Source organism: Acipenser ruthenus, chromosome 5 (genome assembly GCF_902713425.1).
Source record: "Acipenser ruthenus chromosome 5, fAciRut3.2 maternal haplotype, whole genome shotgun sequence".
In the NCBI taxonomy this organism is placed as follows: domain Eukaryota; kingdom Metazoa; phylum Chordata; class Actinopteri; order Acipenseriformes; family Acipenseridae; genus Acipenser; species Acipenser ruthenus.
The window spans coordinates 62,904,550-62,927,940 of NC_081193.1; the positions used below are offsets into that span (position 1 = coordinate 62,904,550).

Sequence of the window (23,391 nt, forward strand, 5' to 3'; positions counted from 1 at the left end):
TTTACTTTTAAACAAAGGACTATATTCGCCCCTAGAAGGAAATCATTTGATTTATGAATTTATGAGGCTTTATTATTTATTTAAATTGTATCATTGATAATACCATGATACATTGTTAGTACAGTAGTCTCTTTGTATAGGAACATGAACATTGCTTAAAATAACAACCTTTTGCCACCGATTGTGATTCATTGCTAACCGATTCAAAACAGATAAAGTACTGTTTTGTAACCTGATAACTCGTCATCATAAAACTAAAATGGTTTATTCAACCTTTTCAAAACGGACTTATCACGAGAGTAATCTAGAGCTGCTGCTGCATTCTGTAACGTGTGTAGGGGTGCTGTGTTAATTTAGTTAGTAAGTTTATTAACGTTAGTTTGTCAGTTTATTATTGTAGTTTATTAACATACGCGTGCCTATTGCTTTTCTCTTACGTATTCTGTTCATGTAATATGTTGATGCATGTGTGTCATGATATAAGTAATAGATACTTTTGTATTTATTGATTCATACTGTGACTGACCTTGGCATATTGTGTCCGGTGGTCAACTCAGCCAAGAGAACACTTCACTTGCTTCCCAAGGAGTGTTCTCTTACCCAGACTACTGTATATGGTGAAAAATCTTGAGTTCTAGCGGGAGATCGTACACAATTGAAAGTCGCAGATATTCCTTTTTAGCTATTAAACAAGTTATTGTTTACATTTACATACAAGAAGAGTTGTCAGACTGATCTGTAAGTGTGTACAATAACACCTGTTTCTTTAAATGTCCACATACCCCTGAAGAAGAGACTTTGGAAGTGGAAGTTTAAAGAAACAGGTGTTCTTTAGATATCAGACTGACAAGTAAACGGTACTGATATAAGACCACCTTAAAATAGAAACACACAAGGGATACAAATGACAGGCTTGTTGTTGATTTAAACACTTCTGCATCTATGTTTTGGGGAGGGGAAATGTCTTCAAGCAAGGGGTGGTTGATATGCGTGCATACGGAGCCAAAGCCAGCATAGGTCTGTGCTCAGCTGTAAACATGGTTGCTCAAATGAAAAGAATCTTATGTAAGCCAGCTCAGGTCCGAGTTGTAAGTGTAAATGCACCTTATGTGAGGTCAGGCAGGGTCTTAACCCCTTCTGCAGAGGAAGTGAACTTGGTGGGAAAACAAAAGGAAAAAAACTGGGTTTTTACATCTTTAAGGCAAGGCTAATTGAGCTTATTGTGGATTGTTGTACATTTGTAATTAATAGAATGTATAAATACTTGTAATAATAAAGCATACCTTTTATTCAAAAGTAGTGCACAACAATTTTACATTAATAGGTGATAGTCTTCCATTTTGCTAGCATGTTTATTTTTCTGTCAATGTAATGTACTGAACAATAAAAAAATCAAAGAAATTATAACATTAATTCACATTTATTCGAGCTTAATATAACCTGTTATTTACAGGTAATTTTCATTGCTCTATATGAAAACTTTAATGCAAGTAATACCTCCATGGTGCCAGATAGATTTCAGCCCAGAAAAATAGTTTTTTAAAGGTGGTTAAAGCCTGGTTTCCAAACGAACTAATTATCGCTCACTTTAAAGTGCACACTGCGATTATCGCTCTTTAGTAAATTCGGTGTGAATAAAGCTCATCTCATTAATCAGAGCAGGGTGCCCTCATTTAAATACATAATCATGCATTACCATACAAATCTCATATTCGTTCCGATTACCATAGCAATGCACAATAAAATCAGTGTGCGCCATAATACAGCCACTGTTTTGTGCGATAATGAGTAAAATTGCAATCATAAATACGGAAATCATGAACGTGCACACTAATTGCAATTATAGCGCCCCATAATGTTTAGTGCCCTTTCGTAAATGAGGCCCATAGTGTTACAAAATTGAGAAAAATAGACCTTTTATACCTCTATGCACAAACAGCAGTACAAGAGCCTAAGATACTGTTGGCAGTTTTATTGTACATTAATAATATGATTATTTTCTTTACAGAACTGATTCAACGCCAAACCTACTGTGGGGTGGGGAGTGCTTTTTTAAACAGCATTTTCATGTATTCTGTTTTGAGCTGAATCTACAGACAAAATACTTTCAGAATTTAATGACAGACAGGTGCAACATGAAGGACATTCTTAGCATTTTTTCTTTGCAGGGATGGAAGATAATGTTTTCCCTTTTTAATTTTTTTTTTCAAATTTTAGCTGTTGTTTTTGAATGCATGTAGCAACAAGAATTGGTTCAGGTTTGTTCTAGAGAAGCTTGCTAGTATACTTAAAGTGAGATTCAAAGGCCTCTAAAAAACAAAAACTAGACTGTATCTATTTGTCACAGCTGGAATGAAAGTCTTACTGTAAATAGCTTAGCAAACGCAAGATTTCCAGTTTGTGGTAAGTACAGTTAGGAACAGGTTTTCTTTTTGATGGGCTGCTGTTTTCAGACAGAGAGGTTCACAGTAAGCAGAAATGGATAGAGGGAAGTGAAACCTGCTTGTTTTTCTTTACTAACTTCTCCCTCTCAAGACAAAATGAAAGACCCTTAATTTCCAGTAACAGTGACTACTACATCTATATTAGTGTTACAAAGGCATACAAAAACAAAAAGAAATGGCTATACACATGGAAGCACATTTAAGACCCCCATGCAGCTGAAATCCAAGAAGAAAAAATCCTCTTGAGACATCAAAAACATTTAACCTAATTAGCCCTTGTTAGATCATATTTATGAAAGAACAATTTACTGAACCATGGATTCAGACCAAGCCCAGACGACCAGTTCTGCTGCAGTACAGGATTCTGACACAGGATTCAGAAAGTAATGTATACTGCTGTATACAGTAGCTTTGAAGTCCATTGTCCTATCACAAAGGCTTTTTACACGGTTGGCAGGCAGTAACTTAAGTAATAATTAATGTGCGCAGGTCTTTCAAACCACATTTTCCATTTGCAGGTAAATTCACAAGTACATTATTACTATTTTATTCAAGTTTTTTTTTTTTTACTACATTTTGAATGAATTACTTTTCGTGTGTGGGCTGTTTCTGTATATTGTGGATTGCGACTGTTTTATCCTTTGATGTTGTATGGCTTGTCAAAAACACACACCATAAATCTACTGTGTGAGCAAAGAAATACAGGTTTGATTTGCCTTGTTCGAAAAATATACTTCCTTTTTTTTATAGGAAAAAGGGTGATGCTTTTTGTAACAAAGCACACTTTACAGGCATTTACACCTTTTTGATTTTCTAAGTATAGGAGATCTTCAGAATTTGAATGTGATAAACTGGTAAAAAGCACTGCACGTCAAACATACTTCACCAGGTATCTGCTGAGTCAGCTGCCATAATAGCTTGTAATTTGACCTTGTCAGTTTTCTGAATGTATTCAGGATTGGGACATGTTCTGAACTAGGGTGTGAAATCTATGTAATGTGAAGCAGCCTTCTACAAACTACAAATCTATTCAGTTTCATTTAATTTTTCTCTACACTAAATGTAGAGATGTTGATAACAGGTAAAAAAAATGTTTTGAAATGAGAGAAACATGTATTCACAATCCCATGTTGCATACAAGGTCTACTGTTGAAGGTCTCAGTCGTCTATGTGCTGTATATTACTAAATAATATCCAGTTTTCTATGAATCAGTCAAGTATGGTGCAAACCTTTACAAACCCATATTGTTTTTCCCCGAGGCTGTCATAATTACAGAAGTATGTTTTATTTTGTAATAGGTTTTGTATTTGTTAGTTCTGACATACTGCTTCTTCACTGTTCACCTAGGCTAAATATATTCAAGGGTTTTGGGGGGGTTAAAAGTTATGTGTTTATTCCTCACTGTTCCTTCCAATGAAGACAGGATTGCCTCTGCAACCTCTCTTTTTAACAAAACGTCACTTTGAGTCAAGATGTTGACAGCAGTGTCACTTCTATTCTGCAATTGCTTTTGGACAATTGGACTCTGTTCCTGTCAAAAATGGCAAACCTTGTGTTAAAATAAGCAGATCTGAAAAACTTTCTTAGCAGCCCTTAGGTTTATTTTTCCTCAAAACAAGATTTTCCTACCAGAAGCGTTCTCTATTACATAGGTGCACTTGTCAGTAGAAACTACCATTGCTGTAAACAACAAGGATAGCTGGCAGGTGATGGAAACAGCAAATTGTTTTTTTTCCCCCCGTCTCTCCTTGTTGTGGTTCTATAAAGTCCTTAATGTAGTTGTTGATCTACAGCTTTCCACTTCTGTCTCAGAGAGAAGGTGGCCTCTCAGAAAATGAGGTAATATTGAAAGGATTACAAATTTGCCAAGGGAAGTGTTCTTGCACCCTCTAGTGACTCTAAAGTGCAGAGGTTTGCCTCACACGTCACATACAAAAAAATACTACTTGAAAGAAAGAAACCATTAAGACTGAATTTAAATTATATATGTTTTTGCTTTCAAAAGAAAAGAGTTTGGCAGTTTGGGATCTTAATTATGGTAATACAGCCGTTACATAACCATGATTACCGGTAACCTTGGGAAAAGTCACTTGATTTTCTTGACTGTCTGTACCACCCCTGTGGATGTATTAAACTACAGGATGTGACATGGCAAGACATTGGTGTAACTGAAAATTTGACACCTTCCTTTCACAGTGGCTTAGATTACTTTTAAATTATTTCTTTCACTGGGTGAAGGGGCTGGAAAGCGAAACAAGAAATGCTATTAAAAGTAAAAAGTACTGGCCAATACAAAATATACTCATATTAAACCAAAAACAGTTAAAGAAATAAAGGTAATAAATACTGATACTTAATGCATTTATTAGCTTATTAGGGCTTCCAGTTTTTGGTTTTAACTGATAAAACCTGATAAAACAAAACCCGATATAAAAAAAAATTAAAATCGGTGTACAGACAATAAACAATGGAAAAACTGTGTAAATGGTTACTCAATTCACGTTGACTGCCCCTTTCTCATAAAAACAAAAACTATTACAAAAAAACAAACAAAAAACTACCTTTTCAGTGCAGCTGAGCAATGTCTCTCCATCCTGACTTTTCTATCATTGATTCGTTCTGAATACTCTATACCCACCCCAACTACTGAGTGGCCGCACATTCCTACATTGCTGTTGGAGACTCCGCTTGTGAGATTGAAAACAAGATTACAATTAGGAACAAAGGCTTGTTAGCAGGATTTAAAGCTGTATTACAGTTAAAATATGGAGGATTTAAAACAGAATTGCAAATTGTGGTGAAATGCCTACACACAAAAACCCCAGAAGAATGTGCCCATGACCATAAGGATTTTGTTGTGGAAGACAGCAAAGGGAAGAAGGTGCAACTTAAGTGTGCAAGTACTGTCGAGTTACTACTATACATATTTTGACAGAAAAAAATGCCTAAGCATTTTGGAATACTTATAATACTTCTGAGTTTAGTTCAAATGACTTAACTTAGTAATACAAGTGAACTAAACTGTGCTAAATGCTAAAACTGAAGTGTCCCTAGAAGACCACATCAGATTTACAGCTTCTAACATGTCTTAACTGCATTATGAGTTATCAGCAACTGTAAGCAAGGACTTTTAATTCATGCTTGGTTTATCTGTGTGTCTTTCACAGAGGATACTGTACCAAAGAAAGCAGTGTGCCATTTCAACGGGAAGACTTATGCAGATGAGGAGAGGTGGGACATCGATAGCTGCACTCACTGCTACTGCTTGCAGGGTCAGACCCTTTGCTCCACTGTTAGCTGCCCTGCATTGCCCTGTGTGGAACCAGTAAATGTGGAGGGGGGTTGCTGCCCTATGTGTTCAGGTAAGCCCATCAAAAAGACCTTTACTGCTGAGATAATGGAGGCTATTTCCTAAGAGCGAACTGGGCTATTTGTAGATTTCTAAACCTTATGATATTTTTTAATTCTGCAAGAGCTATTCAGCCAAATGAGGTATTCGATAAATCAGTGTAACAGGGACAGTGTATCATCACTGGCTTCTCGCTTGCATGCGGGTATCTGCAGGAGAGCCATATGCTCTGCTTGTGACGCGCTACCCAGCCCAGGGCACTGTGAGTAATTGGAATAAAAATAAAAAAGACCCCAATGTCTGACCATTGCGTGTGGAATCGTGATCAGAATTTATTCTTTTCCTATGAGGGACAGGGATTAGTTTCAGGATTGTTAAATCCCATAGGGCAGCAGTGTGGAGTAGTGGTTAGGGCTCTGGACTCTTGACTGGAGGGTTGTGGGTTCAATCCCCGGTTGGGGACACTGCTGCTGTACCCTTGAGCAAGGTACTTTACCTAGATTGCTCCAGTAAAAATCCAACTGTATAAATGGGTAATTGTATGTAAAAAAAAAATAATGTAATATCTTGTAACAATTTTAAATAAAATAAGTATAGGAGGTAGTGAGTCAGCGGCACCTCTCGTAATAGTGAGAGCAGCTGATACCGTATTGACGGCAACCTTTTTTTATTAGTTTATTTAGCAGACGCTTTTATCCAAGGTGACTTACAGAGACTAGGGTGTGTGAACTATGCATCAGCTGCAGAGTCACTTACAATTACGTCTCACCCAAAAGACGGAGCACAAGGAGGTTAAGTAACTTGCTCAGGGTCACACAATGAGTCAGTGGCTGAGGTGGGATTTGAACCGAGGACCTCCTGGTTACAAGCCTGTTTCTTTAATCACTGGACCACACAGCCTCCGTTTTTGTATTTCTGTTCCTTTTACACAACCATGTATTGACCCCCGGCCATTAGCATTGTTGATACCGGCATGTAGCTTTTTGTGTGCTGCTCAAAAAGACTAATAATAAAACCATGCTCCTGCGTCCTCTCCATTTGTCAGCAGATTACCCACACCCCCTATCACAAGCAGGTTTACAATTTTAGAGCTACTGGGCAACTTGTTCTGGGTGTGAAACATCTGGTGACTTTTTAAAACTCTGAAGTTTAAATCACCCCTGTGTGCTCAATATCTCCAGAATTGTGACTAAACTGTCAGCCAAAAAAATGGGGAGGCAGAAAAAAAGGCAAAGGGATTGGGGGTCTCTCACAGATGGCTTGCTGGTGACGTCACAGACCAAGAAATACACACAGGCAAGGGTTGTGGGATCAGTCGCCACTGCGCTCTTTCTTTATTCAATTAAATAAATCAAACAAACAAAAGACTTGTACAGAAAACAAAAGGCACATTGGCCAAAACAAACACAAGGACAAGTAAATCAAGTACCATGTCGGTGCAAATCCAGCCCATTAGGCCCCCCGCAACAGCAGAATCTTATTGTTGGATTCTCACTGACAACACTTTTAATATTATTATTATTATTATTATTATTATTTGGCAGATGCCTTTATCCAAGGTGATTTACAGGTGTTACAGGGCAGTACTATACAGGGCTAAATACAGTATCATTTACAGTAAGTGCAAATAATACTACTAAAATACAATATGAACTAGGATGCAACAAGTTATATCTACAATGACATATTAGTAGTGCAATAGTGCAAGGATAGTGCATCAGCTGAGGTTCTAGTAACGTGATGCTTAGGTCAGGCAAGTCCAGTGCATAGTAGGAGGGGTAGATCAAGAGATCTACAAGTGCAGTCTAAACAGGTTTTACCCCAATTTGGCTGTTAAACGCATTTTCTCCACAAGCTAACAGAGAAAATAAAACAGTAGCCCATCATAGTTTATTCTAATAAACATAACTGTTACACACTGCCAGCATATGTTTAAAAAAATGTACTGTATACATTAGAAGTAAGCATTTAGATTTCAAGACCATGTCCCTAACATCAAGCACATCCTATCGACTTAATTTGCTAAATTTAAGTCGACCAACAAAATAAGGACCAAAAAGGACCAACAAAATAATGATATACCGTACAGGCAAAAAGAGAGTGAACGAGTTTGCCTGTGCTGGGGAAAATAAACAAATACTGCTGGGGATGCGCTAACATTAATATAACTATGACTTCCAACAAACACTAACAGAGAAAACAACAAAACCAACAACTAGATTTCAAAGTATATCTCACTTTACTGATGCTATCGGTGTCACAATGCAATGGGCATATGGGCGTGCACTGTCTTCTGGGAATAATAGTTTATCTGGTACTGTGGCAAAGTGGCTGATGATTAGAAACAGGTGCAGAGGTGATGCAGTACAGAGAAAACAGTAATCCGGTTTGGAAAAGAGGTTTGTTTTTATTTATAAACTCCCAGTCTGGCGACCAAACAATAATCCCCTGGCAATACACACCAATGTGTAAAGCACGGAAGGAAACAATAATAACTGGTTGCAGACCAAATAATAATGTGCGTTATCCGTCCCACAATAATACTAAACACGGTCACCAGTCCGGGTGTGTGCAGTAGTGCTCGTGGTGGGTGATAACAATTGAACAGTGACTGTGGTGTTGTTGTTCAGGGTAGTGCTGGCCCAAGGCGACAGCTCCAGAGACATGTTAGCCGTCTAGTGAATTTACAAAACAAAACGACAATTACTAACAGTGCTACAAACAAACAACACTCACAAACTCTTTTCTTTTTAATTCAGTAACAATGGGAATCTTTCCCAGTCCTTCCAGTTTTGTATCCACTCTGAACCAAGCGAAGGAAAAGATTTACGATCCTCTGTCCCCTTTATGCTATCACGCATGACCCCTTGGTAAACGATTGCAGGTGTTTCTACTGTCTGCAGCTGCTACATCGTTTCCCTTCCGGGTCAATAAGTTCCTGCAACAGAGTCTCGCCTTCTTCCAGACTGACAGACATCCCAGCCCGGGGAAAGAACTGTCAGGCCACCCCATCCAAAGCCTTCCCCTTTCACTGCTTAACTACAACTCCCATTAATCTACGCATGTCATCAGTGCCGCCTGTGCATTTAACTTTGGTTTAATTGCACTGAGAGTCAAGGGATTTTCCACACTATCAAGCAGCGATGCTGTTTATTTTTTCCCCTACCGTTATGATGGATTTCTTTTTTTTTTTTTTTATGGTCAAAATCACGTTCCACTTCACTCATAATCGCGCATTCTCAGTAAAGTAATATTCAGCAGGTGGTGGGAGTGTTCCTCCATTTAAAACCATGAATCAGACTATGCCATCTGTCATTGCTAGAACTGTACTGTGTGCGGTTATAGCAGATAGGAGTTTGTAACGGAGGCTTGTCTCTGATGAAAAAAACTCTCTGAACCCATCCAATTAAAACCTGTGCTCAGATCACGTGATCTGCTACTGCTAGTACTGGTTAATAGCAGATAGGAGTTTATAATGGCCTTGTCTCCTCCGAGGAGCCAGAATTGCAGTTACTATAGGAATGTTGAATCTGGGGTTCTGGGGTTTAGGATCAAATGTCATTTTTTATTGTATTTTAGACAATATTTTTTATTTTGTTTTATTGACCATTATTACAATGCTACACAAGAAATATATATTTAATTATTTTTACTTTTAAATTAAGGAAATTAAGGATCCTCCACTGCTGCACACTATGAACCTGTGGCATTTCTTACTTGTTTTGCAGGATGAATGGTTAGAGTAGTTTTGAGATAGTATTAATATTTCACCCCATAATCATACATCTGAAAATTATTATTGTCTGTTGTCTAGCCCTTGAAAAAAGTTAAAAGAAAAAAAAAACACTACAGTAAATAATCACTTTCTCTGTCTAAACAAATTGCTTATACAATGTTTACTGTTCCGAAAAACAAAGCTCATTAAATGTTTTTTTAAATATAATTTTTAAATCTTCCCTACAGAGATGTACGTGCCCGAACCCACCAACATTCCCATTGAGAAGACCGACCGGAGAGGAGAGGTTGAATTTCATGAGCCCTTTTGGCCAACAGGCAGTGAGAATGAGATCTTACCACAGTTCAGAGGTGAGTGCTTGTCGATGACTAAGCAGATGCAAGAGCAGTTGACATGGCTGCCTGTGGGCTGTGGGGTTATGGGTTAGATCAATTTCTGATAAATGCCTGCCATAGCTTGAGTTTCTGGTACAGTATGTTGTTGGTTACATGGCTGCTTTATGACCAATGTTTTCCCTGCTTTGTGGTGCTATTCAATCAAACAGACATAAAAAGCCACAAAAAGGCAGTAACCCATGTCAATAATACCTTTAAACTTTAATTTAAAACACATACTACACCCTTGGAAATTGCTGTACATATAATCTTCTTTGGACCTGTGACAGGGTGCTCGTGTCACGTGTGTGGGTAACCGCTGCTTAAGCAATACAGAGAGACATGGGAGGTGGAGTTGAAACGCCAGCACAGGCGTGCAGGATTTATTTATACAAAAAGTAAAGGGGTCATGTGACGTTATCAGCGATGGTAATACACAAAGGACACATACAGCAAGCTGTACAAAAGGCAAAATAAAACACAGTACAAAAACTACAAATGAAAGGTGACACAGAGGGCGAGCGCTAGCCTTATAAAACAAGGCGTCCCGCTCCAGGAACCAGCTACACTACGTAACCCTCGCTGCACAGTACTTCCTGGGATCACTATCCCCTAAACTAACCTACTTATGAGCCGGTATTCATACAACGACTCCTGCTGCTTCATACGGCCTTGGATGGGCATCGCCTTCACAAGCACCGCTTGCAGTTTCAGGGTTGCGTAGTTGTCGTTCCTGCAGAGTGGACTCTCTCCTCCCGGATAGACACAGCTCCCCTATGGAGCATGGCGTTGCAGTCGCCCCGAGCGAACTCCACCAGATGTTTTTAAACTGACGGACACTCTATCAAGACCCACCCACCTGCTGATTGAGGACCAGCACAGCCAATCACTTGCTGTCCTTCCTCTCAACCAAATCCAGCAGGCAGCAAAGTCTCAAACAAGCACCTGTCTGTAAACAATAATTTAATCGCACAGATCGACTCCAAAAAGACATACAATAAACCCATTTTCCCATATAAAATTACACCAACACTAATTTACACATGTGTAGGGCAATCACCCTGCTACAGGACCTGTAAAGCGTTTCAGTTGAATTTGTTCGTTGGTACTTCTTGATTATTCCTCTGATTTGTGGATTTTGGTATTCCATATTCCTTTGATACTGTTCTGTAGCCATTTCCTTTGTTGTAGTTTGCTACAAATGATTTTCTCAAACGTGAATTCCTTTGGCTTGACCATCTTCTGCTGTGTTGCCAAAAGTTCTTCTTCAACAGATGTTGGAAATAATGACCTATTTTTCTGGCTATGTAATGCAGCTTAGTTACTGTGTAATGGTTTTCAATTAATCAATGTTCTGTTACATTTTTACAGACTTTTAATGTAATGAACAAATATTTGAAATTGCTTAAGTGCTTTTTTTTTTGTAAAGATTGTTTATTAAACTACCAGAAATTGTGTATTTTTGGTCTTTGTCTTTGTCTTAGTGGCTAATGTTCACATGTTTTCTTGAATGATCTTATATTAAGTGTAGGGTACCAATACTTTTGTCTGTGACTGTATACTGTGTCAGGTGTTTCATAAGAGTGCTTCAATAGTGGCATTGATTAAATGACCTGTAGCAGTTTTTTATTAGGACTGAGTTTGAAAGGAATATACACTGCTCCCTCGCTATAAGCCTCTTGGTTATAATGCGTCTCAGATATAACGCTCCTACAGCATGTCCCCCAATTCCCTATACTAGTGATTCATGCAGTATTTCTACAGTAAATACAGTACCGGTGTTGTTCAAACTATAAACAACTTCTCAGTCTAACTTCTGTTTCTGTCTCTCCCTTATCTGAACTGAAGAAAAGCTGCACTGGCACTTTATAACACGGACATCTTATTCAACATTTGTTTTATAACTAAATAAATATTAGGCCTATTACATGGTTATCTTTCCTGATGTATTTACTTTATTGCTGCGAGAGGAGCTCCGGCTTTCTCCGGGAGACGAGACACTTCAGTTTCGCTTCAGCCCCGCTCCAGCAGCCGAACCTGGGGCGAGCCCATTCTCTCTTCCCCTCTCCCGACCCTCTCTCCTTCTCGCACTTGGTTTGCTTGTCTGTCGCTTCGAACTGAACTCCCGACCGCTGTTTAGCCAGGCTATTTATAGTTTAAAAACTGCTAATTAAAATGATCCACGAGTGGGAATGTCACCTTTTTTTTTTTCTGTAAAAAATATAGCATTGATGGTGCTTTATGCATGGTTAATTCACGGAAAGTTACATGTTTGCTTCACTATATGTGCATTAGAGAGGGGGTTGTTTTATTTTGTATTTTAGTTAGATGTGTGTTATGTGTCCCACGGCGCCCCCCCACCCCCTCCCCCGTTTATAACGCACTTCAGTCACAACGCTCATATTGTGTGTCCCCCGAGACCCGCGTTATAGTGAGGGAGCACTGTGTATATATATATCTCTGAAGAAGACCTATGGGTCGAAACGTGTTAGCTATGTTTACTTAGAAATTTTAAAGGTATGAAATAAAGACTATTGCTTTTATTGAGATATGGACTTGATTCTAACGGGAGTTGCCGTCTTTTTTTCCCCTTCATGGTTGTCGACTGGAGGAGATTCTTGTGTGTGTGTGTGTGTGTGTGTGTATATATATATATATATATATATATATATATATATATAAATTAGTGATGGGATGAACACAGGATTTTCACGTTCGGATATTCGTTCGTTTTCAAAAAGTAATAAAAGCCATTATATTGCTCAGAACGCAGGCAGGGACTGCATAGGCAGGGGCTAAGTTTTCTGCTTTATACTGCATGTGCCTGTGTTTTATAGCAAGACGTTACAGTAACATGTCAAAGTAGAAAAATATCCCAGGAGTAAAGAACAGGTTGTGTAGGCCTTACTTTACCCCAGTGAAATAACTACAAAACAGTGGATGCCAAATAACAGTTCAAGTTAAACGTTGTTTTGTTTATTCCCAAAATATATAGTACATAAAGTTGACACCACATTTCAGAGGTCACTTTTATGCAGAATTTTGTGTTATATACGCAGGACATTTTATCAAAACGCAAAAAAAAAAACAGCAGTGCGTTTCTAAAACAGAGATGTAAAAGACAACAGATCTCCTTTTCATCCCTACCCAATAATTTTGTTTATATTACGCAGTAGTTTTATGCATGTAAAAATGCTTCCACTGCTCCCTGCATCCTCTTAAAAAAAAAAAAAGTGACCTCAGTAATCTGTATCAGAGCATCTTACCTGTTGACTCTCAAGAATTTGGACAGTAAACACATGCTCAAAAATCATGGTTTTAAGACCATGGATGAGGTCTGCGGGGTTTTTTTGACATAGTTCCTTCTTTTGCAAAACTTGCAGCAATTGCAATTACGATACCTGTACCTTGTGTACCAGCAGAACAGGGTTTTAGCTGTCAGAACAGAGTGCAGACCAGCAAACACTCTCGTTTACGTGAGGATGATCTAAACATGATCATTTCAACGGAAGATCCTGAGAATTATTAAGACTTTGATTTGGAAAGAGCACAAGTCATTTTTTTGAATTGGGTGCTAAAAGGAAAATGTAAAGAACTTTTAAACAGCAAAACTGTAAATAGTTATGATGTTGACAGCTTCCCACAGAGACATTGGTACATGTTCTACAACACTGATTTATACATCATGAATGGGAGATTTTCAAAAGAAAAAGTTTCATGGTAAGCTTGTCTTTATGTCTGTATGTCTGGACTATTATTATTATTATTATTATTATTATTATTATTATTATTATTATTATTTATTTGTTAGCAGAGGCCCTTATCCAGGGCGACTTACAATCGTAAGCAAATACATTTCAAGTGTTACAATACAAGTAATACAATAAGAGCAAGAAATACAATAATTTTTGTTCAAGTGTGACAAACCACAATTCAATAATACAGCAGATAATAGTGATAGTTACATCAGGATATGATTAAATAGTGATAGTTACATCAGGATATGATTAAATACAAAATACTACAGGTTAAACATTTGGAAGATTACAGTGTTCTGAAGTACAGGATTAAATGCAGTAAAATAGGGGGCAGATAAGAGCAAAATAAAGCACATTTAAATGAAGGGTGACAGTGTCCCAGGATACAAACAGAGGAGTTCTACAGGTGCTGTTTGAAGAGGTGAGTCTTAAGGAGGCGCCGGAATGTGGTCAGGGACTGGGCATTCCACCACTGCGGAGCAAGGGTGGAGAAGGATCGGGCTCTGGAGGCAGGGGAGCGTAGCGGAGGTAGAGCCAGTCTTCTAGTGCAGGTGGAGCGGAGAGGTCGAGTGGGGGTGTAGGGAGAGATGAGTGTCTGGAGGTAGCTGGGTGCAGTCTGGTCAAGGCATCTGTAGGCTAGTACAAGAGTCTTGAACTGGATGCGAGCAGTGATCGGGAGCCAGTGGAGTGAGTGGAGTAGCGTGGGCGAAGCGAGGCAGAGAGAACACCACGCGGGCAGCAGAGTTCTGGATGAGCTGGAGCGGATGGGTAGCGGACGCAGGGAGGCCAGCCAGGAGGGAGTTGCAGTAGTCTAGGCGGGAGAGTACCAGGGCCTGGACCAGGAGCTGGGTAGCATAGTTGGTGAGGAAGGGTCGGATTCTTCGGATGTTGCTCAGGAAGAATTGGCAAGTGCGTGCCAGAGTGGAGATGTGCTGGGAATAAGAGAGGCAGGGGTCCAGGGTGACTCCAAGGTTCTTAGCGGAGGAAGAGGGAGAGAGTGTGGTAGATTCCAGAGGAACAGAGATACTGTGTACCATTAGTAATGATACTGTGTACCATTACTTATACTGTGTACTGTTTTGCATGTTAACTTCATTAATCTGAAATAGTTACACTGGAAAATAATATAACTATGTTGATGCAATATGCAGATGTTATGGTTGAAAACGCAGATTTTGAGATGGTATGCTTTTTACAAATGCACATTTTTAAAGGCTAATGTGACCTCTGCCGCATTTTATTTAATTGTTTTCCTTTTTTTAATTTATTTTAATTCCTTGCCATTGCCATTTCTTCACAGTATGCAGTGGCCATTGACACGTTTTCATAAAGTAATAACACAAGGTTGACTTGTGCCTTATTGTAGTTGAATGAAACCAAACAAAAACTGAAATTTAACTTTAAACACTTCAAATAAAACAAACGTGGAAATGGCGCTGTAAAATGAAGGGGAAAAAGACCGTTTTGGTTCTCGTTTATTACATTCCACATAACAAAGTCACAACAAAAAATATATATAATATATACAATCTATATAAAAATCACTATACATTTACAGTAAGTTGGGCACTGTTTAAGCGAGGCATTTCAGAATGACGTGTTTGCCTTTTTTCTGTCATGAGATTCTCATTCGCGCTAAAGCAGCACAACAATTTTTGACCCAGATCACTTTCCATATCATACGGAGCTCTTTTTTTTATTTGCCATGTTTGAAACTGTAGCGCAACTTTGGGCGAGGCGGTAAATAAGTGCAAGGTATTTTTGTAATTTCTAGCGAATACGAACATCTAAATTTTGTATCTAAATACATGTCAAAAAATATTCGTTCGAATATTCGGATATTTGTCCCAGCACTAATATATAAAGGCATAGAGCCAGAAGCATACATTGTTGCCTGCTTCTTTGTATTTTTTCAATTCCATATGTTTGTGAAATATTATACACTACAACACTAACCATTGCTGTAACTTGTGCTATTCGTAATTTTGAAATATCTTCAATATAATATCGATTGTTTTAATATTTTTAATTCACATATCTGGGTCATAAATCAAATGGGGAATGGGGATTCTTCAGAGTGAATCGGTAGACAGCAAAAACTGTGAGGATTACGTCATGCTATCAGCATTTGTATCTGTCTTACTCTTCCCATATTAGCTGTATAAAACAGGGATATGGCTGAAGCTGATAGTGCAGTGATATTCATTAAGATGTTGCTATTAAGATTTTGAAACATAATTGTGATACTGATACGGACCTCACTTTATGTAATTATATTTTAAAAAGTATTATTGGTATTATTATTAGTTCAAATAGTTTTATCTTTTTTTTGTAAATAACTTTGGTTTTTGTAACAAGATGGACATTTCAGGAAAATTGGCATTAGAGCTACTCGGTAATCTGTTTTTTAAAACCACAACTAGGAACAAACAGGTCACACAATTCATTTTGGACTCAAAATTTAAAAGCCTTTCGCAAAAAAAAAAAAGTGTCAGCCTGCCATTGGACATTGATTTCTATATTTCTTGCCGGTTCCAATGATCTCCAGACATGAACCTCCAATCTCATTGCTAGCCCAGCAGAAAGAACCTGTGCCAGGGAAGGAGAGGCTCTTCTGCAGTATTGTATCCATGTACCCCCTCCAGGTGATATAGGTGAAAGATAGAAGCTGAGCCCCATCCATTTTTTCTCCTGCTTTCGCCCAGAGAAGGACTAACCAATTTAAATAAAAACAAAACACTTTTTTAGTTTGCTTTCTCTGTCCTCATCCCTCTCTGTTTTAAACTGATATTCTCTTGGTTTTCTGTGAGGATTGCTCTGCTCCTCTTTCTCCCTCTTACATGAGGGAAAAATGCTTAATGTCTGCCTTGCCTGCTAAAGGGTCAAGCACTACTCTGACGGGAATCAACCCCCCACTAGCTTCCCTGCCCCACCGCACCCCACCCCCCAAGTGACACAATAAGAAGGCCTCGGGCCCTCATCAGGCCCCAGTAAAGACAGATCAAAATCTGGGTAAAAAACAGCGCTACTGCCACTGCTTCTACTGGCAACAACAACAACAGCTCTTGACCCTTTTTTTCCCAGTTCTTTTTACTATTGGTAGCCAGAAATGCTTATTTTGCCAGGCTGTTAGAATTCAGCTCATTGTCACCATTTTAGCCCAGTCCCTTGGAAGTGATATTAAGTGGGGTTGACTGTATATTGAACATTCTTTATGTAGCCTAATTTATGTAATTTACTGCAGTAACAATATTATGTATTAGTAAACAATTTATCAAATATTGATATATCTTATTGAAAATTTGGAATGTTTTTTTTTTTTTTTCTCAACAAAACCAGGTGTTCTGACATGCACAAACAGACATTACTGCAAACTTTATTTTATTTTTACTACAGCCCTCAATAAAGCACAGTTGCAGTGTATAATCTTTCTTAACAGTGTACACATCAAATTACTATCAGCAAATTCACCAAATGCGCAGATCTATCTATACTGATACTTATTATTCACTACATCATCTTGACGTGCTAGGAATCACGTAGGAACAGAAAACCTGTGTCAGCAATGTTAATTTTATTTGGATACAAATGCCAGAAGGTGTCATGGTCTGTTTTCCTCTTCTGCCGAATCACATCAAAGATTTGATACGTATTTGTTTGTTTTCATTCTTCAGTAGATTTTTGACCCAGGGTATGTGAATACAGATATAAAAACAACTGTTATTGTAAGATATTTCAGTAATACGTACAGCACAGAAGACAGCAATGGTAAGTCATACGTTTGTGGTAAGCACTAAAGGGTGTTCCGTAACTAATCCACAGTAAACTACAACAAATAAAAAACAGAACAAAAAGCTTATTGATCAGCAGCTAAAATATACCAAGCAACACACACCACAGGAATAATAACCAGTAAGCAAATCAAAAAGCACATACAAATTGTAAATGTAATGCAAACAATACCTAAAAATGTGTCTGCTTTATGCCTTATCATTTTATACTACAAAATAACAGTGTGGTTGTCTCTAGCGGGACATTATTGATGCCATAAAACAAATAACTTTATTTGGAATCAAAAACATATAATATGGTATAATTACTATACTGTAACTGACAGGCACAATAAGTTTAATGTTATGGACATCTGCACAATTTGTTGCATTATTTATTATTTGCATTGAAGATGTTTAACCTGTAAACTTGTGGTGGCTGTCAGGTATAGGTTAATTATATTATGTTGAAAGCATTTCTGCCATTTCCCTAGAAGAGTGACAAGTTTTATGAATCACCCTGTACTGTTTACCCTGAACACCTGCTTATTTTCTTCCAGGAGAAATGGGGAACCTCAAAATGGAGTTCACCGAGGGCAAGGGCCCGATGCGAAGCGAGGACACCACCTTCCACTACGTCGCCTGGGTAACCCTGCCTATAATGATGGCTCTGATTACAATAATCGCTCTTCTCCTGATCAATCAGAAGAAGCAGTGGATACCTGTGCCCTGCTACAGAACTCCTACAAAGGTAGCTGTCCTCTTCAAATACTTCAAGCAATTCCCTTGTAACATTTAATTTACTGGACATTGGGAACTGCTGTTTAATATTTATTATTTATTGGGAACTGCTGTTACATGTTTTTCTGGATTCCTGTCATTAGGCACTTTTGGGAAATACTGGTTAACAGGAGCTAAATGCTACTAAGATTTATGTTCACTGCCTAATTGAGGCAATTAAAGAAGAAAAAAGAAACTATATGAGCATAATTTAGATATTTTATTTAACATTGTGTAATAAAAAATAAAAAAAATACACAATGATATTGCAAAAGTCTACCGGAAGCTATAATAGATATTTCATGTTAAGTATATGAAAAACCACCAAGTATTATGCAATTAATTTATCAGCAAAATGTGTTCATTCTATAGGGTGATGCAAAACTTTTGTTAATAGCTGTATACTGACTGCCAGTGTTTTTTTATTTATTTTTTTACTGTAGAAGTTATTTAAATAATTTCCATTACCATTACATTGGGAACACCTTGTAGTACATATCTACAGCAATATATTTAACAAATGTTTTGATTAATGTATTCACATATCCAGTGTCATAAGCCAATTGGGGAACATTTAAAAAAAATCTCAGCATCGTGTCTTGGTATTCAAAGTAAAAGCTTCTCCTACTGCAAATTGTACAGACCGCAGATGCATTACAGTGTACTGAAAAGCGTTATGCTGAAGAATGTTATACTGCATTTTACAGTTTATCCACAGTTTTAAACCACTTCTAATGGCTTGTGTCAAAATGTTTGTCTACAAGTTGACTCACCATGATATGTTGCAATAGGAGACTGCAGCTGTAAGCCTTGGTAAGGCTGGGTAATCTGTGGGGTGTTCCTACATTCTCTCTGTATCTGAAGTTCTTTTTCTGTTTAAATATTTTCTGTAAACAATGTAAATATACATATTTCTGGACTGGGATTTTAAATTGTAAACCCACCAGTGAAATATAGAAATCCAGAATGCATTTTTCTTGCTGCAAGTTTTCTTTTTATATTGAAATCTAGAATGCATTGTATTGCATAGCTGCAGGTTTTTTATATAGAAATCCAGAATGCATTGTATTGCATAGCTGCAAGTTTTCTTTTTATATTGAAATCTAGAATGCATTGTATTGCATAGCTGCAAGTTTTCTTTTTATATTGAAATCTAGAATGCATTGTATTGCATAGCTGCAGGTTTTTTATATAGAAATCAAGAATGCGTTATATTTAGGGCTTCTGATTTTTTTTTTTTTTTTTTTTTAAATTTAGTCGTTGCCAATTATTTTATTTTCTCCCAATTTGGATTCAATTATATAAAAAGCAAAAGTCCAGAAAAAAAACGATTTACATAACTCAAAAATAGCTAAAAATAAGCACCGAAAAATGAAAATGAATAAAAACAGAAAAACAGAAGTCCTGATTATGTTGTATATCTACAAGAGTTTTTATATATAGAAATCCAGAATGCATTATATTGTATAGCTCCAAGATTTCGCACTGCGACTGCTCTTCAGTGGTTACAAGTCTTAAAGCCAGTCTTTGCATTCCTCCTCCTTTTCATTAAACAGTGATGGCACTTTATTATGATAACACTTTATTTATAGCAACTGCAATGTACCATAGCAGTGAAATTATCCTCAACTTTCTTTTGTTTAATTTTATTCTGATTTCTGACATATTTTCACTGAAGCTGTATCTATATTGTTGACTTTGTGAGGGCTAAAGCTGATTAGAATGTTTTCCTATTTCTGTTTACAGCCTATATGTTTGAACAACAAGCTGGTGTACGTGGACTGTAAGAAAGGCACAATGGTCCAGGTAGACAGTCCTCAGCGGATGCTGAGGATGGCAGACCCAGACTCCAGATACAGCGGCTCCTACAGCATGCCAAAACAGAACAACCTGCAGGCAGACAACTTTTACCAAACAGTGTGAGGAACCATCAGAAACAGAACACACATGACTTACCTGTTATCTGAAACAGACAAAATTAAACAAAATAAAATAAAACCACAAAAAAACATGCATAATTATAATTGCGCGCTTGCCACATGGATTGTATTGGGGTTGTGAACTCATGTACAGCTCTGGAATATGACAGATTCTGTCTCCTGCAGCGTGTCAGAAAAATAGCATTCCTGCTTTTCCTCTTGTGATCTTTTGACCAAATGTTTCATAGAACACTGTAGCACCAAAGTTCTATGTTACTAAATGTGTATTTGCTTGTAATATTGCTATAGATGAATCAGGCCATTAGTGTGGAAGTTGTCTTTCAGACTGGCAGAAGAATATGGGGGATCTCTAACCAGGCGCCTGGACATTGGCTTTTCTTGCTGCTCTGAACCTGCTTTTGACGAAGCCTAACCCACTAAAAGGACAATCCCTAAAGGATGAAGCAGTGTGACCTTTTAGCCTTTCCTCGGTGCATAATCGTAGACTGGAATCTTCCAAGGCCACAGGCCTTGTGTATTTGCGTAATCTTCACAACAGAGGGTTTACGCTTAAAATAAACAAATGTATTTTTTTTTTTTTTAAATCCAGAAAACAAAAATTAACAAAAAAAGGGTGGGTTGATGTTGTGCATATAAACTACGATATACTGTGTGCTGCTTATATTTTCAAATGGCCAGTTTTGACAGGACAGGTAGCAAAGGACTTGAGACCTACTATTTTCTGTGTTTGAGCACTGGATCCTGATGTGCTTGTACTAGACAGAAGCCTGCTGCTTATCTCGTGTTGGTCAGCTTCAAACTTTAGTGAGTTTTCTGTGGGTTCTGAAGGTTGGAAGAACAAGATAATATATTTCTCTAAGAGTAAAAACAGAGACTGTTTTTTTTTCTTTTTTTTAAATGAATTTACTGGTTATGCAGACTTAGAAACTGCTTCAAAGCTAGGGAGCTGCTTAATTGTATATTACTCAAGCACCTTTTTTTTTTTTTTTTCTTTGAAGCTCATACAAAATGGAGATTATGCTTCTTGTAACATTATCTTATAGGAATATTTATGTAAATATTTTATGCTAAAACAAAAAAAATATTGTATATATATATATATATTATATATATAATTTTCTATGTTTTTTTCCTGTTGAATGTATTTATAACTAAGAAAGAGAGATTTTATCTGGAACTGAAATAGCTAAACAGGCATTCCATATCGATGCTTGATTACTTGTAAGTTTGCGACGAAAAAGAAAGAGCATCTCATTCTACTTATGATTTTATTTTTGTGCCTTTAATTTGCTGATAGCTTGGCCACTTAAAATGTATTTTGTGTTTTTTTTCAAAAATGTTAGACTCCTTCACATTAAAAGCTTTTAAGAGCACATTGCTTACAAGGCAGCAGAAAGTGTGGCATTCACTGAATTGTTTGAACAGCATGGCTTCCTAATAATAATAATAATAAAACACATTAACTGTTTCTGATGTCGAAACTACTAGAATGTTGTCAGAAATAAGCTGGAAATTTGTGGTGGTTTGTCTGGGGTGTAACTTTATATTAATGTTGATTTTGACAGGTCTTGGCACTTTTACATAATATTTACCTGTTTATGTCATGGCTTTTTTTTAATTGTATAATGAAAGAGTTGCCCTTTTTGCTAAATGTGAAAATAAATTGTACTTTTGTTTTGTAGTGGAACTTTCAAGTATTGTTGTAAATACTTGGGTGGAATTTGCTGAAAAACAAACAAATCAATCTAATTTATTATTTTAATGACCTAATTTATTAATCTGAAAAAATTGTAAAATATATACAAGAACAAAAGAAGATGTTCCGAGTTGTTTGTGACAGAGAACATGGAAATGCTTTTATTTCCTAAGAAAAAGGGCAGAGGGGATGGTAAAAAAACATCTGATTGTTCTCAGGCTGAACCTCATTTTCTCGTTTTCTAGACAGCAAAAGATAAGACATTGATTCCTTACCAAACAAACAAAGATAGTATTTTAAAAAGTAAACTTTCCTGTTATCGTATATGTTGGCTTAGGCGAGTTATATTCTAAAATATGAATAGGATGTAGGACTTGGTGTAAAAATGTTTTTAGGTTTGTTTTTTCTTTCTTTTTTTTTCGTACATACTGTATCCCTGATACTGTTGATTGTGCTCTTGTAAAAAAAAATGCTAATATTATTTTTAAAGGAAACTAAATAAATATGTGGCACTTGGAGTTCCTTGCTGTTTTGCAGATCGCTTGTTTACTTTTTTCTTTTTTCTTTTTTTTTAAACTGTAAGGCAATTTCCTGTATTTTGTTTTGGCTCTTGGCAGCACAATAAATCATTTAAAAATGGATTGTGTGATTTATTTATTTATTTAATTCCCTTTCAAGTATGAAGTGTAACCATTCCCTAATGGGTGTTTATCTCCTAAAGACCCGAAACCTGAATAAGCTATACCAAAGCTGCTCAGCCAAGTCTGTGATGCAGTCATGCCCGCCCCCGAGGGTATAAAGTACTGTGTGCACAGATCTCAGCACTATTTTTCCTTTCAAGACTGACCTGACAGGAGGAGCCTATCAGATAAATACTTGTTACTTATGACTCTATAATTTTCGCTAATAATTGTGTTTTACATAATTTATGCGATAGTTTATTTACACTGTAATAATTGTTTTATAATTAATTACGTGAATATTGTGCACTACAGCCTGTTGTTTGTTACGTCCCACAGTGGCCTTTTGCCCCGTGTGAAGCCGGCGGTTTGAGTCGCCCCAGGGATCAAGCAACGTAAGTCGAGTGACTTTGTGCTCTTCCCCCCAGGCTGCAATAGCTCAAGACTGGAGTTATTTATTCTCGTCTTGGCTTTGGCCAAAATTACAAGACGGTTTGCATAATTAAAGTAATTGTTATTACTGTATTTTGTATGAGAAATATTTTATGTGTCTTTTTATTTTGGCCTCAAGTGCCGTGTGCTGTTTTTTATATTACAGCAGGGCATACCTATGTTCAAGGGTTCATCTGTCAAAGACATATGCAATGCATAGGTTTGTGCTACTCCCCATACCTTCACTAGGTTCTACAGACTAAATATCGTGGATCCTCAAACCCCTGGCTTTGGAACTAGATTGTTAAGGACGGCTTCTGAGTCGACCCTTAGAACACAGGCATAGAGGCGAGTTTCTCCCTCAATTTTTTAGCCCTGTGTGACAAAGTGGCTGAGTGGGAACAGGTGCAGGAGTGATGCAGTGCGGTAAT

General features: G+C 37.4%; 1 protein-coding gene across 2 annotated transcripts in view; it reads left to right on the forward strand.

The window, feature by feature from the left end:
* LOC117403084 (cysteine-rich motor neuron 1 protein-like) overlaps positions 1-22,489 on the forward strand; it is a 287,122-nt gene extending 264,633 nt beyond the window's left edge. For both annotated transcript variants that reach the window (XM_034004989.3, XM_059024357.1), the window contains 4 exons: positions 5,613-5,807; positions 9,758-9,880; positions 17,993-18,183; positions 19,959-22,489. In XM_034004989.3, the coding sequence (XP_033860880.1) occupies positions 5,613-5,807; positions 9,758-9,880; positions 17,993-18,183; positions 19,959-20,135 (686 nt within the window). In that variant the 3' untranslated portion in view covers positions 20,136-22,489. The remainder of the gene's footprint in view (positions 1-5,612; positions 5,808-9,757; positions 9,881-17,992; positions 18,184-19,958) is intronic.
* Positions 22,490-23,391: the final 902 nt, after the last annotated feature.